General features: G+C 38.0%; 1 protein-coding gene across 4 annotated transcripts in view; it reads left to right on the top strand.

The window, feature by feature from the left end:
• The window catches only part of LOC104328794 (serine/threonine-protein phosphatase 4 regulatory subunit 1), a 27,064-nt gene extending 11,486 nt beyond the window's left edge, over positions 1-15,578 (top strand). For 3 of the 4 annotated variants that reach the window (XM_075439013.1, XM_075439012.1, XM_075439011.1), the window contains 13 exons: positions 1,047-1,112; positions 1,667-1,825; positions 2,356-2,549; positions 2,890-3,326; positions 5,184-5,416; positions 6,468-6,560; positions 7,088-7,273; positions 7,568-7,729; positions 8,351-8,451; positions 9,574-9,694; positions 10,388-10,522; positions 11,278-11,419; positions 12,371-15,578. In XM_075439013.1, coding sequence (XP_075295128.1) covers positions 1,047-1,112; positions 1,667-1,825; positions 2,356-2,549; positions 2,890-3,326; positions 5,184-5,416; positions 6,468-6,560; positions 7,088-7,273; positions 7,568-7,729; positions 8,351-8,451; positions 9,574-9,694; positions 10,388-10,522; positions 11,278-11,419; positions 12,371-12,525 — 2,184 coding nt within the window. In that variant the 3' untranslated portion in view covers positions 12,526-15,578. The remainder of the gene's footprint in view (positions 1-1,046; positions 1,113-1,666; positions 1,826-2,355; positions 2,550-2,889; positions 3,327-5,183; positions 5,417-6,467; positions 6,561-7,087; positions 7,274-7,567; positions 7,730-8,350; positions 8,452-9,573; positions 9,695-10,387; positions 10,523-11,277; positions 11,420-12,370) is intronic. The other variant, XM_075439014.1, reaches the window with a different exon arrangement.

Here is a 15,578-nt window from a genome sequence, read left to right as displayed (position 1 = left end):
TATTCAGATGTCTTCCTGAATAATTTAGTCATAACTTGAGCTGATGAACTTTGAAAAAGTCTGGAAGAGCAGTTTTAATTTATTGACGTGGTTATAGTTTCTGTAGTTCAGTAAAGAAATAGAGAACAGTCCTTGGTGAATAGCTTTGGTGTAGCAGTTAACCTGATCTTGCGTATTTAATAGTTTTGCACAACCTTTATTTAAGCCACTGTGCTTGGTTATAGGGTGCAAACAAGTTACCTGATCTCTGCCATCTTATTTTAAGACCAGAAATTCAAAATAATAGCGATTTGAGAGATCCTTCCTTTTAAAATAAATAAATTTGGTATTATTGAAAGAAGAAATCCCAAAACTGTAAGATTTATTTAATTCATGGTCAAGTACAAAAGGAAACTTGTAGTATAAGAAGTCTTAAAATATTTGAGTAGACTTAAGGGTCACGCAGAGTTTCAGCTTGGTCCCTAACATAAGCTGTGCTTGTTGAAATTTGAGCTGCATTATAGCCTTCTAATTAAGCACATATTGTGGCAGTGTCTTTTTCTGATATGAGGGAATGTCCCTTTTGCCTTAATTGTAGCATTTGTAATGTACTGTGAATGGCACTAACTTGAGACCTTGATTAAACTTTGCTTCAGCAAAGTACTCAAGCCAGTCTCAGCCATAGCAAATATAGTTCTGTCAGTACACCTAAGTCCTGATCCTCGTATCGTATTTTAGTCTGCTTTGGTTTTGACAGCTGCTATTCAAAGTAATTTAAACTTTCAAGTAGACTTATTGTCTCTTTTAGTGATAACTGAAGTAGATGATGCTCTTCATGCAGAAACCTTTCTTACTATAGATTTCAAAGGCATGTGGCTTATGGAAGCTTGCTCTGATGAGTTAGTTCAGGATGAGTTAATATTACAGGATGTAGTTACACGGCTGAAATTTGAACAGTCAAATGTGCTGTTGTTACGTGGGGGAAATAATGTGTTAGTTTTACTACCAGCTTCACCATGCACTTGAAAGAGCCAGAATGTTATTCCTGACCCTTTTTTATTTCTTAGATTTGTGCAGCTAATTTTGGTGACATTTGTAATGCAGTTGGGCAAGAAGCCACAGAAAGACTGCTGGTATGTAAAAATTTACTTTACAAGACTTGCATTTCTCAGTTCAGAAGGTTTCATAATGAGTTCTCTTGTTGTTTTCTTTGTAAATTAATCACTGCTCATGCGTTTTTTTTAATTGATTTGGCCTAAGGTGTTTGTTGCAACTATGTAGCAGAACTGGGAATGACTAGAAATGCGAAGTTCTTGTTTTGCAAATAACACACATTAGAGTTACCAATTCTTTCTTTTTTCTCTGAATTAGATGATCAGTCAAGGTACAATTTCAGGAAAAATGGGCCATTAATAATTCTTTCAGTTCTTTCCTGGTGTGTATAGTTACACTTATATACTTTATATATTATATACTTTATAATCATAATGAAGTAAATGGGAGATGGATAGTTTTTCCAATTTTGTCAATTAATATGTTTTTAACCAGTCCTTGTTTCTTCTATTCTTCACTTATTTTATTCTCTCTTGAGTTGTTGTCTCCAGTTTCCAAACAAATACCTTGATAGTAAGTTGCTGCAGTCTTTGTTTAGTCTTTAATTAGTCTTGGTTTTGCTTGGTTTTGGCAGATTCCCAAGTTCTTTGAACTCTGTTCTGATAGTGTTTGGGGAATGAGAAAAGCTTGTGCTGAATGCTTTATGGCAGTCTCTTACACCACATCCCCAGAAGTTCGCAGAAGTAAACTATCCCCACTGTTTATCAGTCTTATTAGTGACACTTGCAGATGGGTAAGTAACTCACTCCACAATTGGTGCATGTTCCCAGGCAGATCATACACAAAGAGTGGGGAAGTCAGAAGTATGCTGTAAGAGTTCTCTAAACTAAATTTGCTGAGATTAGAATCTAATCTACTAAAATCTAATCTCCTCTAATGTAGTATCTTATTTTTCCTCTCATACTGATACTTCGAATTTCTATCGACACAGGCTTTTTGTAAGTGTAAACAATCTTCTGAGAATAGGTTGCTTGTGTTAAAGGTATTAGTTGAAGTAGACAGTGATGTCCTTCAAACCTACAACTTTTTAAAAATTTCCTTGCTACGATTGTAGATATATGCTTAATATTCTAACTAATATTCACCCTTTGCTTAGGTGTCACTTATTTGGTGATTGATAATTGGTTATATTTAGGATTAAATGAAGATGTTATACTGAGAATCCATTGGATCTTACTAAAAAATTGAACCAAATTTTTGTTTTTCAGCATTAACTCTGTGGGAGGTGCGTGGGTCCTGACTGTTGTCTTTATACTATCACAGGTTCGTCAGGCTGCTTTTCAGTCTCTTGGCCCGTTTATTTCTACCTTTGCAAACCCTTCAACTGCTGGTCTTTACATTCGAGAAGATGGGACGCTGAGTATCCAACCATCAACGCAAGATGTGAATTCGAATTCCTGTCAGCCGAGCAACAATATAACTTTAACGTCCTCCAGTATAAATGCCACGTTGTCCAGGTAAAATCACGTGGTGTAGTGGAAGGGAAAAGGGAAACAATTATTTTTGTTGCTCTTCAGGGCTAAAAATCTCAACTTGAGAATATAGTTCCAGAAAAAGTGTGGAGAGAAAGATCGTGCTTGTGTCTGAGTGTAACAACTTTACTTAAAAATTCACTTTGGCTTCACAGGAGGGTAAAGGGAAAACTGGTGAAGTAAAGCACAGTGGTAACATGAGTTCTGTCTTTCTGCAGAGAAAATAAGTTTCTGTAGTTGATACTGTCTTTTATGAAGTATTTCACTGAAAACTATTGTTACAGAGTACTTTACGTTTTGGATAACTCTGTGTGTCTGTCACCAGTTCAGAACAACCAGTGGAAATCAAACCAGTGTCATCGACTGAGGAGAATCCAGCTGAAGTTAATACAAAGCTCGCAGTTGAGAACTTAAATAAAGATACACAGGAAGAAAGTTCAGATTGTTGTACCAGTCCTGGAGAAGATGTGTCTCAGTTGTCTCAGGGTGACAGAGTTGCTGCTGGTGTCATAGAAGTCACTAAGGACAGCAGTTTTCCTGGAACGAACTCAAGGCTACAGTCTGCTGAGGACGTATTTAATACTTTTCTATACTGGCGCCCTCCTCTGCCTGATATAAGTCAGGATCTGGAGTTGCTTCAGTTCAAGACTGAGAAGCACAAAGATAGCTGTTCTGTGCCATGTAATAGCTGTGTTGCTAGTAGTGAAATAAAAAAAGTTCTAGAAAGCTTACAAGAGCACATTGATGATCCAGATGTTCAAGGTGAGACTCTGTAACAGTGAAATCATGTTTTCTGAGCAGGGTTTTCTCCTGGCCTTTACAAAACCCTTGACTGCATTTTAATTGGCTTGGTATTCATAAGATTGAGACTTGCTTGAGTAGTATAGTATAGTAGAAGGTTATGCAACAGGCTTTTTCACAAGACCCGAGTTATTTCTAGAACAGTTGGGGAAGAGTTCCTAGCTCCGCTTCACATGAGAAGTAAATTGGATGTAACTACAAAAGGGAAGAGAGCTTGTTGAAATTTGTTAAAACTAAGTACTCTGGTTTTAGGGACAGAGCTACCTATTACCAGCTGAATTAGTCTAACATTTGGTTGAGTGAGAGTGGCCCTAATTTCAAGTCATCTTTCCGTAGCTTGTCCATACAAAGCTGTTGATGAACATAATGAAGTGATGGTAGCCTCATAGTGGGCTGCGTTTGTGTTTCCTGGGCCGAATCCCTCTTGACAAGCCTGTCATCCATAGCCAACTCGGTTTCTTGTTCCACTAAGTCTCTTGAGTACTGTAGTGAATTGACAGTTCTCATCCACCTGTTTATTCATCCCTTCTCTGCATGCAAAGTTGTATCTGCAGGAACTGCAGCAGCATTCGGACTCCTTACTGTAGTAGTAGTGAGTAGTAAGCTGACTGGCAGCGTGGCGTATTTAGTTGGCTCCCCATGGCCTTTTGGAAAGGTACCAGGAAAGTAATGGATCCTTCACGTGTGAGAGGCAAAGGATCAGAAAGAAAGGGAAAGATTTAATAAAGGAAGAGGTGAAAAAATTAAAATCTGAAATAGTAAAGGAAAGTGTGGAAATTGAATGAATGAAAGGAGGGGGAAAAAAATGTAAATAGGTTTTGGAAAGAAAAAGCAGAAAGTAAAAGCAAAAAGAAAAGAGAAGAAAAAAGCCATTATGTAGAACTAAGATAAATGGAGAGATGTTAGCTTGAGAGCTATACAGTGAGAAATGAGGGGTTGGGAGAGGCACAGGAGAAAGCAATGAAGAAGACTTTTGTGCCGCCCCCTCCTCTGACTTTAGCAGAACAGTCTTGCTTCCTTTCTCAGAGTAAGATGTGGATGTTGGTTTCTGTTTTCTTCCTGCTCTAACTGCCAAAACACTCAGAAATATGCTTTTAATCCATTCTTCTGCCTGTGTTGTCCATACCCCTTATTTCCAAAGTATTCTAGTATTCTTCACCTTTTAAGTATGCTCTAATGTTTCATCTTCAGACTGTACTTGCCATAGGCTTGTGCAGATGTGGCTATCTCAAAGTTTCTGCATTCTGAACTCTCAGTAATGTCATGTTCCTAGCAGCAATGTAGCATAACGTGCAAATACAGTTTATCCTGACTTTATTGGTGAACCTGACCTTTTGTTTTCTATCTACTGCTGTGAAACGGTTCAGAGGTGGTTTGACTGATCCCCTCCTCTGGATAAAGTTTTTCTTAGAAGTGTTTTAAATGCATTTTGATGCCTTTTCCAAGCAGTAGAATCAATTAAACAATATAACAGAAGAATTTGTATTAAAATATTTGACAGTATGAAGAATGGGATGTGAGCCAGTATGCTGTGATACCTCATTAGAGGGGATTACTAGAAATATCTTTCAGTAGTAGAAATTGATAGACTAGTTCTGCTGAAAATGTTAATACATTCAAATCATTGCTCATAATTTGTGATGGTTTTGTGGAAGAGTAATGAGCCTTTTCTTTCTAAGAGCAAATGTTTGCTGGTATACAGTTTCTATGCAGCTCAAACAGGGCTTCTTTTTATCTTTTCAGCTTGACTAATTACAAGTTTTTAGTGCTTTTAAGTGCAGAAGGGAGGCTAAATAGTCTTCTTTTTGCTTTATACAGCTCAGGTCCAAGTGTTGTCTGCTGCTCTCAGAGCTGCTCAGTTTGATTCCATTGGCGACTATGAGACCAAAAAAATGGAAGAAAGCAGTGACAAACTTCACAACAAAACTATTTCAGATGAAATGGCTGTTTCAGATGCTACCTGCAGCCAGGTGGAGGAGGATGCTCTTTCATTCCCTGCCTCTCAGGATAACATCAGTGACCAGTCTACCACCAGTATACTGAAAAGCACAGTAAGTATGCTTTGTGCTCAGTGTCTGAAATAGTCTTACCCGCTGAAGTATTGCGCGTGTTCATGTAGTCCCTGGCATAACTGACCCACTTCTGATCTAAAGTCTTTGAACATTACTATACCATAACTATCACATATTACTTATTTTAATTAAAAAAGAAAAAGAGAAACTGTTGAGGGCTATTATTTCTGTTTGCACACAAATTACCTAAGAGTTAAAGTTTTGCAATAGTCTTGTAGGTTTTTCCAGATGAAGTGTACCAAGTACAGTCTCACCTCTTCCTGTAACAAATCTGAAATTAGCCTTTTTATCTCCAGACAGGAGGCTGAATCAGGTGGTGACACATACACAGATCCTGGTTACTATTTCTTGATTATGATGCACAGATAGGAGTAAAAAGAATTGTTTGCACGATATTTAATGTTGCTGGCGCTAATTGTGAAATACAAAGAAAACTACTTCTTGTCTGTGAACAATAATTGCATGTAAAACTTGTATGAACAAAAATGTAAAATACTGTGAACTGTTGAGCTTCGTCTGGTTTTGGTCTTTTAAACCTTTTGATTAGTTTGAAGTTTTTTCTTGATATTGGGAAGAGGTGTATGCTTCATAATTTCGTAGGCTCGGGAGTTTCCAGCAGTATGTTCTAAGATAAGTGAAGCTTTTATCATGGTACTGACTGATGTGGAGCAAATGCTAAGCTGTCTTGTCTAATAAAATTTAAATTCATGCCAAGAATAAAAACTGCTTAAGAGTACAGTAAAAGTAAACATCCAAAATCTGTATGAATGTTGGATTTATCGTGTTACATTAGATTGCTTTTTTTAGAAGTAGAACTTCTGTTCCCCTTGTTATTGCTATGGTCATAATAGTGCTTGTCTTGGTGTACAACTCTGTTGTCTTTTTGTACTTACAGAAACATACTGAATAAGGCTTTGCCTGTACAGGGCTTTGTCTGTGTCTGAATTGAATTGTTCTGTATGTGATGCTTTGAATATCCCAAACAGCAGTAAGGCTAATGCATTTCACTAGCTAATGTGTCCTTTTGCAGAACTCAGAGGAACAACACAGAGGAACCAGTGTATTTTTAAAGAAAGAGCAAGAAAACAATTCACCATTTGAAGATGACAAGTCAAAATTGCAGGTGAAAAAAATACTATCTAACCACTTTAGTTGACTACTGGATGCTTTTCGTTTTATCCTTAACAGAGGGAAAGCTTTTGCAATTGATCAGTTGCAGAATGTGATGCTCTGGGCGTTTGAGTAGAACCCTATTTTAAAATGGAAAGCTAGAAAAAATTCTGTTGCCTTTTTGGTGCCTTAGAGACAATCTGTGCAACCAAGGTAGACACTGACTATATTGTTTCGTCACTGGATTTGCTGTTTGCCTTCAGCAAAGCATAAATTGTCAGTTTGGTTTGATACAATGTGTTGATAGAGTATTAATTACTGTTCATTGCTGACTGCTCTACCCTAATGAGAGGACAAATGACTGTAGGGGTCATTTATGCTTTGTAAAGCTAGTCTGCAGAAGGTGCGTCTTGCCACTTTCTGTGTTTTGCTGCCAGGTGGTTGGTAGGAAGAGAATACTGTAGCACAACAGGTGTATTTTCTTTCTGATCTTAAAATAAAGGAAAGTGTGTGTTGTTAATGTACAATCTCTATCTGCAGGATATCATACCTCAACCTTTATTAGACCAGTACTTGTCAATGACCGACCCGGCTCGAGCCCAGACTGTGGATACTGAAATAGCCAAGCACTGTGCCTATAGTCTGCCCGGAGTGGCCTTAACACTGGGCAGGCAGAACTGGCACTGCCTGAAAGACACATACGAGACGCTGGCCTCAGATGTGCAGGTAAAAAAAAAAAAAAAAAGTTTTTTAATGATAAATCAGAATTTTGAGTAGCTTTTTTGTTCAGTTTGCACTGAAGTTAAAACATCATACACTTTTTTATAAGGGATTAAATGTGCACTAAAAATATGAAATTCAAGATTTAAATCTGACTTCATAAGTATGATTAACATTTTCTACTGCTGTGTAACTAGCCCCGTTTCTTCTGCTCTCCCAATCCTCAGATAGGTGTAGGTCAAAAGAGTCTGTATTTTAGTTATGGTGCCTAATGTATTTCACTACTTAAACTGTTTGCAGTGGAAGGTACGTCGGACGCTAGCTTTCTCCATACATGAACTAGCAGTTATTCTGGGGGATCAGCTAACAGCTGCTGATCTGGTGCCAATTTTCAATGGATTCTTGAAGGATCTGGATGAAGTGCGCATTGGTGTCCTTAAACATCTGTACGACTTTCTAAAGGTAGGAAAGTGTAATTAAATTTCTCAAGATTTTTTTTTCTAACTCCCTTATATGGAGAGAGTTTTTTAAGGAGATGTGCAGGTATCAATATCTAATTACGTGTTTATTTTTGTGTAGCGCTGCCATTTTGTGTGTGTGTCTGGCTTTTCTAAGGTCCCTCACTTCTTTTCTGTATATCCCAACAAAATACCAAAACAGGAAACCATTTGTAAATGTGGTTGTAAATACTCCTAGCTGTTGTGAGGGAATTAGTATTTTGTCAGTCCAGCTGAGAAGTTGGATCGTAGCAATTTGTGTCTGGGGCTGGGACTGAAGAGAGCAGATCTTGGTGGGCTGCTGCATAACAAACGCAAATCCTTGGGTTTTGGTTGCTCACTCTTATGCACCGAGATGATGCTTTGACAGGTATCCTTGCAGAAGGGGTGACTTAATGTACGTTTTTGGGTGTCAATCTTGTGTGTCCAGGCACTCACTGGCTGTGCACAACTTCTAGTAAGTATCTTGTGAACGATCACTTCCTTTCAAGTAGGAAAATGCACATAGGTGTGAATAGAGTAATATACCAGAGAACTGTGAGTATTGAATTTTATCTGTTTGACACTAGTAATGTTTTTCCTTCAGTTACTTCATGCAGACAAAAGGCGAGAGTATCTTTACCAACTTCAAGAATTTGTGGTGACTGATAACAGCAGGAACTGGAGGTTTCGTTACGAGCTGGCAGAGTATGTAGTTTTGTTTACTTCTGATTTTTCATCTACGTTACTAACTTGGAAATAAGGTATACTAACTTACGAATGTAGTTATCTAATTAGGAGCTAAAAGATTACAACCATTCTTTATTAAAGCACTGAACTTAAAAGCCACTGGCTGTTGGGGGGGCGAGGGGGTTTGGGAGGAGCGGCAAGTTGTGTTGTGATCAAGTGAGACTGAAATTTAAGTGTTTTTGATTATAACAGAATGGAGATCTGGTTTGCTTGCAGCTTAGGAAATATGACAATTGGATAGATACTATTCAGGGAGGTTTCAGACTTTATTCAGTTCTAGACTGCTTTGTAAAAATTGGTGAAATGCATGTACAAAGTCATTTTTCTACTGTGTATGAAAGAAAAACTAGTTCTTAAAAATAAGTTTATTCATTTGGTATTTCCACATGACTGGGTGGATAATGGAGATTGAGTAACATCCCACAGTTCTTTTTCCACAAGACCTGTTGATATTTGAAGCACCCGAAGAATGTTTGTAGGCATAGTTTGCAGCTAAAATCTGACCTTCGTGTTTATCTCGTTGCTTTGTTTGGGCTATGGAGGATTTACTCTCCCCTTGTAGTTTGACAAACTAAATCTCGCTCTGGTGCAAGACTGTTGTACAGCAGTTCCCTGACACCTAGTGGACAGCTGTCACCGTGGCTGGTAGCACGCTGGCAGTGGTGTGGCTACAACGAGTTCTGTGCAGCTCTGAGCTGTAAACAATTTCTACACCGAAGTGAATCTTTCACTTTTGCTTTGTAAGAATGTACAGGATATTGGTCTGAAGTCGCAAAGGAACTTCTCATTGTACTTCTGTTTGTAGCTTTTGTTATTATGTGGGATAATTTTGATTCATTGGTACATCTAGTTTGGATTAAAATTTCTCTTGGACTCGTTGATGGGTTAAAGCATATACCTGTTTAATATGTGTGTGCACCTTCATAGAGTAAAGAGAATGACAAACCAATGTTCAAGTGCTTTATAATAACTGTGGTGTTTTCAGGGCTCCAAATGATCCTTCCCTGCGTTTAACAGATGGTAGAATTAGAGTGGGTTGGTGTTGCACTGCTGGAGTTAATCACTTTCTTTGTGTTTCAGGCAGCTGATCCTGATACTGGAACTCTACAATCCCAATGATGTCTACGACTACTTAAGACATATTGCACTAACTCTCTGCTCGGATAAAGTTTCAGAAGTTCGGTGGATCTCCTTCAGACTGGTAGGGGATTTAGTTCACTTCCTAGCAGGAGAGGAGGAAAATGATCCTTGAGAAGGATACCCAAAATCAGTGTTTTCTTGCAGACAAGTAGGGCGAATAAAGGCATGTTTTGATAAATATGGTAAACAATATGGAAAAAAGTGAAATGAAAATTTTAGAAGTTGTCTGACTTCCACAGAGCTTAAAATCTTTCTCTGTTGGTTATATGTGAATGATATTTTTAACTGGATGAAAACCAGGATATAGAAGATTAGGGAGACCTTCACCCAGTTTAAAAAAAATAAAAATTTTACTGATCTTTCCTCAAAGATTATGTATAACTTATGAACTTCATGATAACTCCATCATCCCATAGATGTACTGAATGAGTAGAAATTTTTTTAAAATTTCTTCTTTTTTCTTCCTGGCACCGTGGAAAGGGGCATTATTTTAGTGGCTGTTTTAATTTCTTTTAGTGTTTTTTGTTTCACCTGAACAAACAGCCTTTTAAAGCTTATCCTTTCTTTTCTCCAGAATCAGCATAGTAATTTCATTCTGCAAGCATAGCTGATGACACTGAATACACTTTTTTGTGTCCCTTTGTAGGATTCAAATGAAATGATGCTTTTTCTACTTTCTGAGGGCTATAGTTAGGTCTCATCTCTCTCCCCCCCCCCCCCCCGTTTTCCACGTCCCCCTTCCTTTTATTCACAGGTTGTAGCAATACTACAGAAGTTCTATGCAAACAATGCAAATGCGCTGGGATTAAATTTCATTAATGAACTTGTAGTGCGGTTTCGTCACTGCTCCAAGTGGGTTGGAAGACAAGCTTTCGCCTTCATTTGTCAGGTTGGAATGCTCCCTCTGTGTTTCTGTGTGTACGTTTAATTTGGAGCCAGTTTGAGGCTTTTCAGCAATGTGGGCAAAACTGAAATTTGGACTCAGAATTTTTTTGCTGTTCTTTGGGTTCTGTGATCCTGTGGGCTGACAAAAGACAGTAGCGGAGCTGGTGTGGTCTCAGCAGTAGCATATGGCTGTCCAGTTTTGAAGCTGTGGACCATGTTTTGTTCTGTGCTTGCAGCTGAAATAGCTGATCCTTGCACTTTCTGGTATCTTGATAGCAAAGTCAAGAATTAAGTCTTAAACTGAGATGCATTTTGTAATACTTCGACATGCCAAGATAGAGGTTCACAAGAGCTCTTCGAACTACCAGTGGGTGCTAGATGCCAGGAACTATTTCGCTCTTGATTTCTACTTGCCCGCCCCCCTCCAAAGCGAAAATGCTTCCTTCGGTAGCGATGAGGAACAAGGGTTGAATGTGGAAAGGCAAAAGGGTGGTGATGGACAAGAGAGCAGTATTTCCTAAAATATAATTGAAAGTAAGTTATCTGCTCTTGTTGGGTCATTTTCAGATGAGCTTTGGAATGGTAAGACACGTTTTCATAACAGCGTTTCGAAGGTTGTACTTCAGCATAGGGTGTATTTGTTCAGAGTTAGACTGGCTTTTTTTAATAGGCCAAGTTAAGGACAAGATGGAAAGGAATGGCAAATAGTGTATTTCTAACATAAATCTTGCTTTCTCGTGTTCTGTGTTTATCCTGTAGGCTGTAGTAGAAGAAGAATGTATGCCTGTCGACCAATTTGTTGAGCACTTACTCCCCAGTCTTTTGAGTCTTGCTTCAGATCCTGTGCCAAACGTAAGAGTTCTGCTCGCCAAGGCTCTAAGGCAGACGTTGTTGGAGAAAGGTGTGGTCATGAATTTCCTTTGAAAGAACTAATGTCTCATGACTGCTGTCTTTCCTCTGCCAGTGCAGTTCTTTATAAATTGGCTCAACTGATAAAAGGCTATTTGGTTCTGTTCATACTGAAAACAGAATTATACATTGTAACCTGGGATACTGCATTTAAATTCAAATTTAGAAATGTATACTCTAGTGGCTTTTCCGTCTTAGAACGTGTGACCATCATCGTCCCTGACGCCTGGGACGGGTGGAGGGATCCGAGCGCTGCGGTGTCTCACCCGCTAGAGTGCACTCGCGGCCTTGTTTAAAGCACCGAGTCCGGCGGCGGCTGCAGGCGGTGTTTGTGGTAGCTGTGATGTGTATGGCAAATTTTTCTTAAACATCGCTTTAGATTATGATATATTTCAAGCCTTCATGTTAATGAAGTAATCGTCTTTTGGAGTCCTTCAGATTAAATTCTTTTAAATTGTTTGCTGTGTCATTTTAGTCTTAACTGAACACTTGTACTAGGAAAGAATGTAATTTTGTGTGCTGCTACAATTTTGTGTATTACAGTTCCTTAAAAACAAAAAAAATAGCTGATCTCTGACTAATCAAAGGAAGATGCACAGTAATCTCCTGTCTTTTTTTCAGAATAGAGTATGGAGAATGTTTTGTGATGCATTGTACAGTGGCAGCTTCCTGAGCTTGTTTTTACTTGTTGATGCATTTCTGTGTAGGGCTCAGCAAGAAGAATTTCTCTTAGAAATACTTACATACCTAGTAAGATGAGAAAAAAGCAGCAGATTTGTCTTTCTCTGTCAGCTTCTTTATCTTGCTGTAGTTTCTCTAAGGAGCCTGTAAATTGGATCAGCTACGTCGGATGTTTTTGACATCGTCTGTATTTCTGCACTAATGCCTTAGGGTTTCCTCTTTCGGCTTTGATTAAAATTGTCCTTTTCTTTCTTTATTCTAGCTTATTTTAAAAGTGTTGGCAATCCACATCTAGAAGCTGCAGAGGAGACCATTCTAGCCCTGCAGTCTGACAGAGATCAAGATGTGTCCTTCTTTGCTACCATAAAACTAAAACAGAGTAATATGGACAATACTGCCATTGGAAAACAAAACTAATGGGTAGTTCTGCAGTAGACGCTGAACAGCAGAATGGTTATTCACCTTAACGTTTGCGGTTGGTATGAATAATGTTGGACACATAAGAAGGTTTTTGTTACCTACCTGAGCTGCAAAGGGTCTGCTGAGAAATGCTGCAATCTTCATTTCGTGACCACATTCCATCTACAGCTGAGTGTTTGTCTGACATGCATGAGTAATTCCTTTTGGTTTTTTTCTTTGTGAATGTGGGTGATAACTCTGCTGTTGCCTGCCATTAAGTATTGTATGTAAAGTCTTACACCATACTCAGTGTTCCAGTGTAATTGGAAATCATATTTCATTTTTTAACAAAACATTTCCAGTAGTAGAGCAGCCTGCTATAAGCTTAAAGTGGTTTTGAAATCTTAAAACCTGATTATAGCAAGCTTACATAAAGATTTTCTTTCCTCACTTTTATCTTAGTTTTTGTATTGTTTCAGGTATTGCATTTTAACTGAAAAAGTGTATATATGTGAATAGTTTTGAATTTGAGCAGAAGATGATGAAATTCTGTATCAGTGGAAAAAAGCTCAAAATAATTTCATTTTATAAAATAGTTACTTTGCTAGAATTAAGGTATGATTCATCTTAATACAATGTGAGATTTTTCCAAAGCACAGAGAGCTCAAGACTCTTTGTATAATGTGACTTTTCTATTAATTTTTTATTTCTGAGCTATACCCTTACAGATGTTAACATGCCTGGTTTTGTTACTGCAGGCTCGCCTAGTGGTAGGTAGACTGTGAATTTCCCAAACCGAAAATTACTCATTTGGCCCCAGCACAGTTCACGTCATTTAAGGGATTCAGTTCCTGCCACGTGCGCTGCATCTGTAAAAGGTTATTAGAGAATTTTACAGGTGTATGTTTTTGGTTTTGTTTTGCATACACACCTCACTTAAAAAACACCTTTTAACTGGTCCGACATTCAAATCCCAAACAGCCCGTTACTCTGTTCCTAAGAAACAAAAGACCTCTAAATTCTGGGGAAAAAACAAAAACAAAAAAACAAAACCAAAAACAACCAAATAGCAGATGTTCAGGGGAAATCTGTTGATGCAGTTTGCTCTGTAACTTCTATTGGTTGCATGGCAAGGTTAGGGGCAAACAACAAATGAAGGTTGCCGTGATCCTTAAGCTTAAGTAAGATGTCTTCTGTGTGTCTTTAAACAAGTGTTCTGGAAGAAAGAAAGAATATATGGATAGAACAAAGTTCTGTTAGTAAAATCAGGTAGCTTCTGACCAGTTTGAAAAATTACAAATCTCATACTTTTTGGTGGATCCTGTCTTCTGTTGTGCCCCCAATCTGCAGATAGTGTGGGGCCTGGGAAAAAAGAAGTCTTACTTTTTTTAGATTGTGGATTGGAACTTTGTCCTGTTCAAAAACTAATGCTTAAATACTAAGGGATCGGTTTCGTGTAGTAACAGTTACTTTCTCTCTGTGAACACAGTACTGATCATAAATAGACCCATGTAAATATTTCTCCTTATTTCACATACGCTGGTATAAAGTAGTTCACATGGGTGAAGGTTTTTACGGAAATTACTTTTTTGTTTAGTTTTAAATCTGGCTTGTCTGCAATACAGCAAGTAGGTTCCTCAGTTGGGTTCTGTATTTTGGAGGGCTCAGTTTTGTAGAAGTTTAACTGGTCTTGTATTATACTATGTACAGTATTTGTAACAAATTGTTTTCTTGTGAGATCACAAAATGCTTTTTGGAATTTGCAGACAGAAATATACCACGGCTATCACTGCTATTACAGCAAACAGTATAAACTCTGTAAATTCTGCAGCATTCTACATTTAATTTTTTACAATTTTTTTATAATTTTAAACAAATGCTTCTTCAGTACAGACTTTTTATGATTGCAATTTCTTAACAAAAAGACCCTCCAGTTAATTTTTTTCTAGTTCTAATACCTTTTTCTAATGCTGGCATTATACTGGTATTTTCTAACAGTTCAGATTTTCTAAGGCCGTACTGACAAGGTTTGGCTTCTGTTTTTTATTATCAGTTCATTAAATTTCTCAGCACTGAACAAATTTTTTTAAGTGTGTGTATATGTAAGTATGTTTGAAATGTACTGTATATAAATTAAATACTTTGAACATTAACCCAACCCAGGTTTCTGTTTGTCAGATAAATAGTTACCTTGCAATAATCCACTGGAAAACACAAGCTTCCGTATGTTTTCGCATGTTTGGTGAGTGTTCACTGAGAGGTTTTAATTAGAATATGTGTAAACAGTAAGCCACCAGCTGTAAAAGTTCACTAGAAGGCTAAACAAAGTTCTTTGCTTTTAACAATGTTTTGGTACCTCTCTGGCTCCAGAGATCGTGTCTGCTTTAAATGATAGGATTTCAGCAGAGCCTTTAAAAACTTTTGTTAAAACTCTACAGTTGCATGCACGAATGGGGGAACATCATAGTTTTGGGGTGGGGTTTTTTGTAGACAACGTGCAGGTCTGTTAAACGGGTTTATCCTCTACAAGGTTTGTCGCTTTGGTTTAGTTTTAAGCTAGAAATTATTTCAGCGTGGCTAAAGACCGCACTTTACGTCTTGTACTAGACAAATGTATGCAATGATGAGCAAAGCGATGTGTTCATGTACAGTTCTCTGGGCTGTTTGAATTATGCAAAAATAAATATTTTAAAAGCCAGGTGGAGCAGAGTTAGGTAGGATCCACTTTCCCAACAGCAGTAAGAATATCACTTTTAAACATGTCTAGCTAAGGAACATGAAGATAACGTTAGTGGGTGCAATATTGCTTGGATGCTATAGGAAATTATCAAGCACTTGTAATCCAAAGCACGTTAGTCATGTTGCTTAGAGCTCGGACTGGCTGCTCTCTCGTGTGTGATACACGCTTGGCATCGGTCGGGGTGCTGCCCTCACGGCGGCTGTGTCTGCACACCATGTTGTTCGGAACCCAGTTAAGTGGGGACACTCTGGAAGTGTCATTCATTTGTCAGAATATAGAGAATCTATGTAACTTTGTATTTATCTCAATAAATCCTGTGACTGTTTTATAA

The sequence above is a fragment of the Opisthocomus hoazin genome, chromosome 18, assembly GCF_030867145.1.
Source record: "Opisthocomus hoazin isolate bOpiHoa1 chromosome 18, bOpiHoa1.hap1, whole genome shotgun sequence".
NCBI classification, from domain to species: domain Eukaryota; kingdom Metazoa; phylum Chordata; class Aves; order Opisthocomiformes; family Opisthocomidae; genus Opisthocomus; species Opisthocomus hoazin.
The sequence above is the reverse complement of the archived record's forward strand: the minus strand, read 5'-3'. Positions and strand labels throughout refer to the sequence as shown.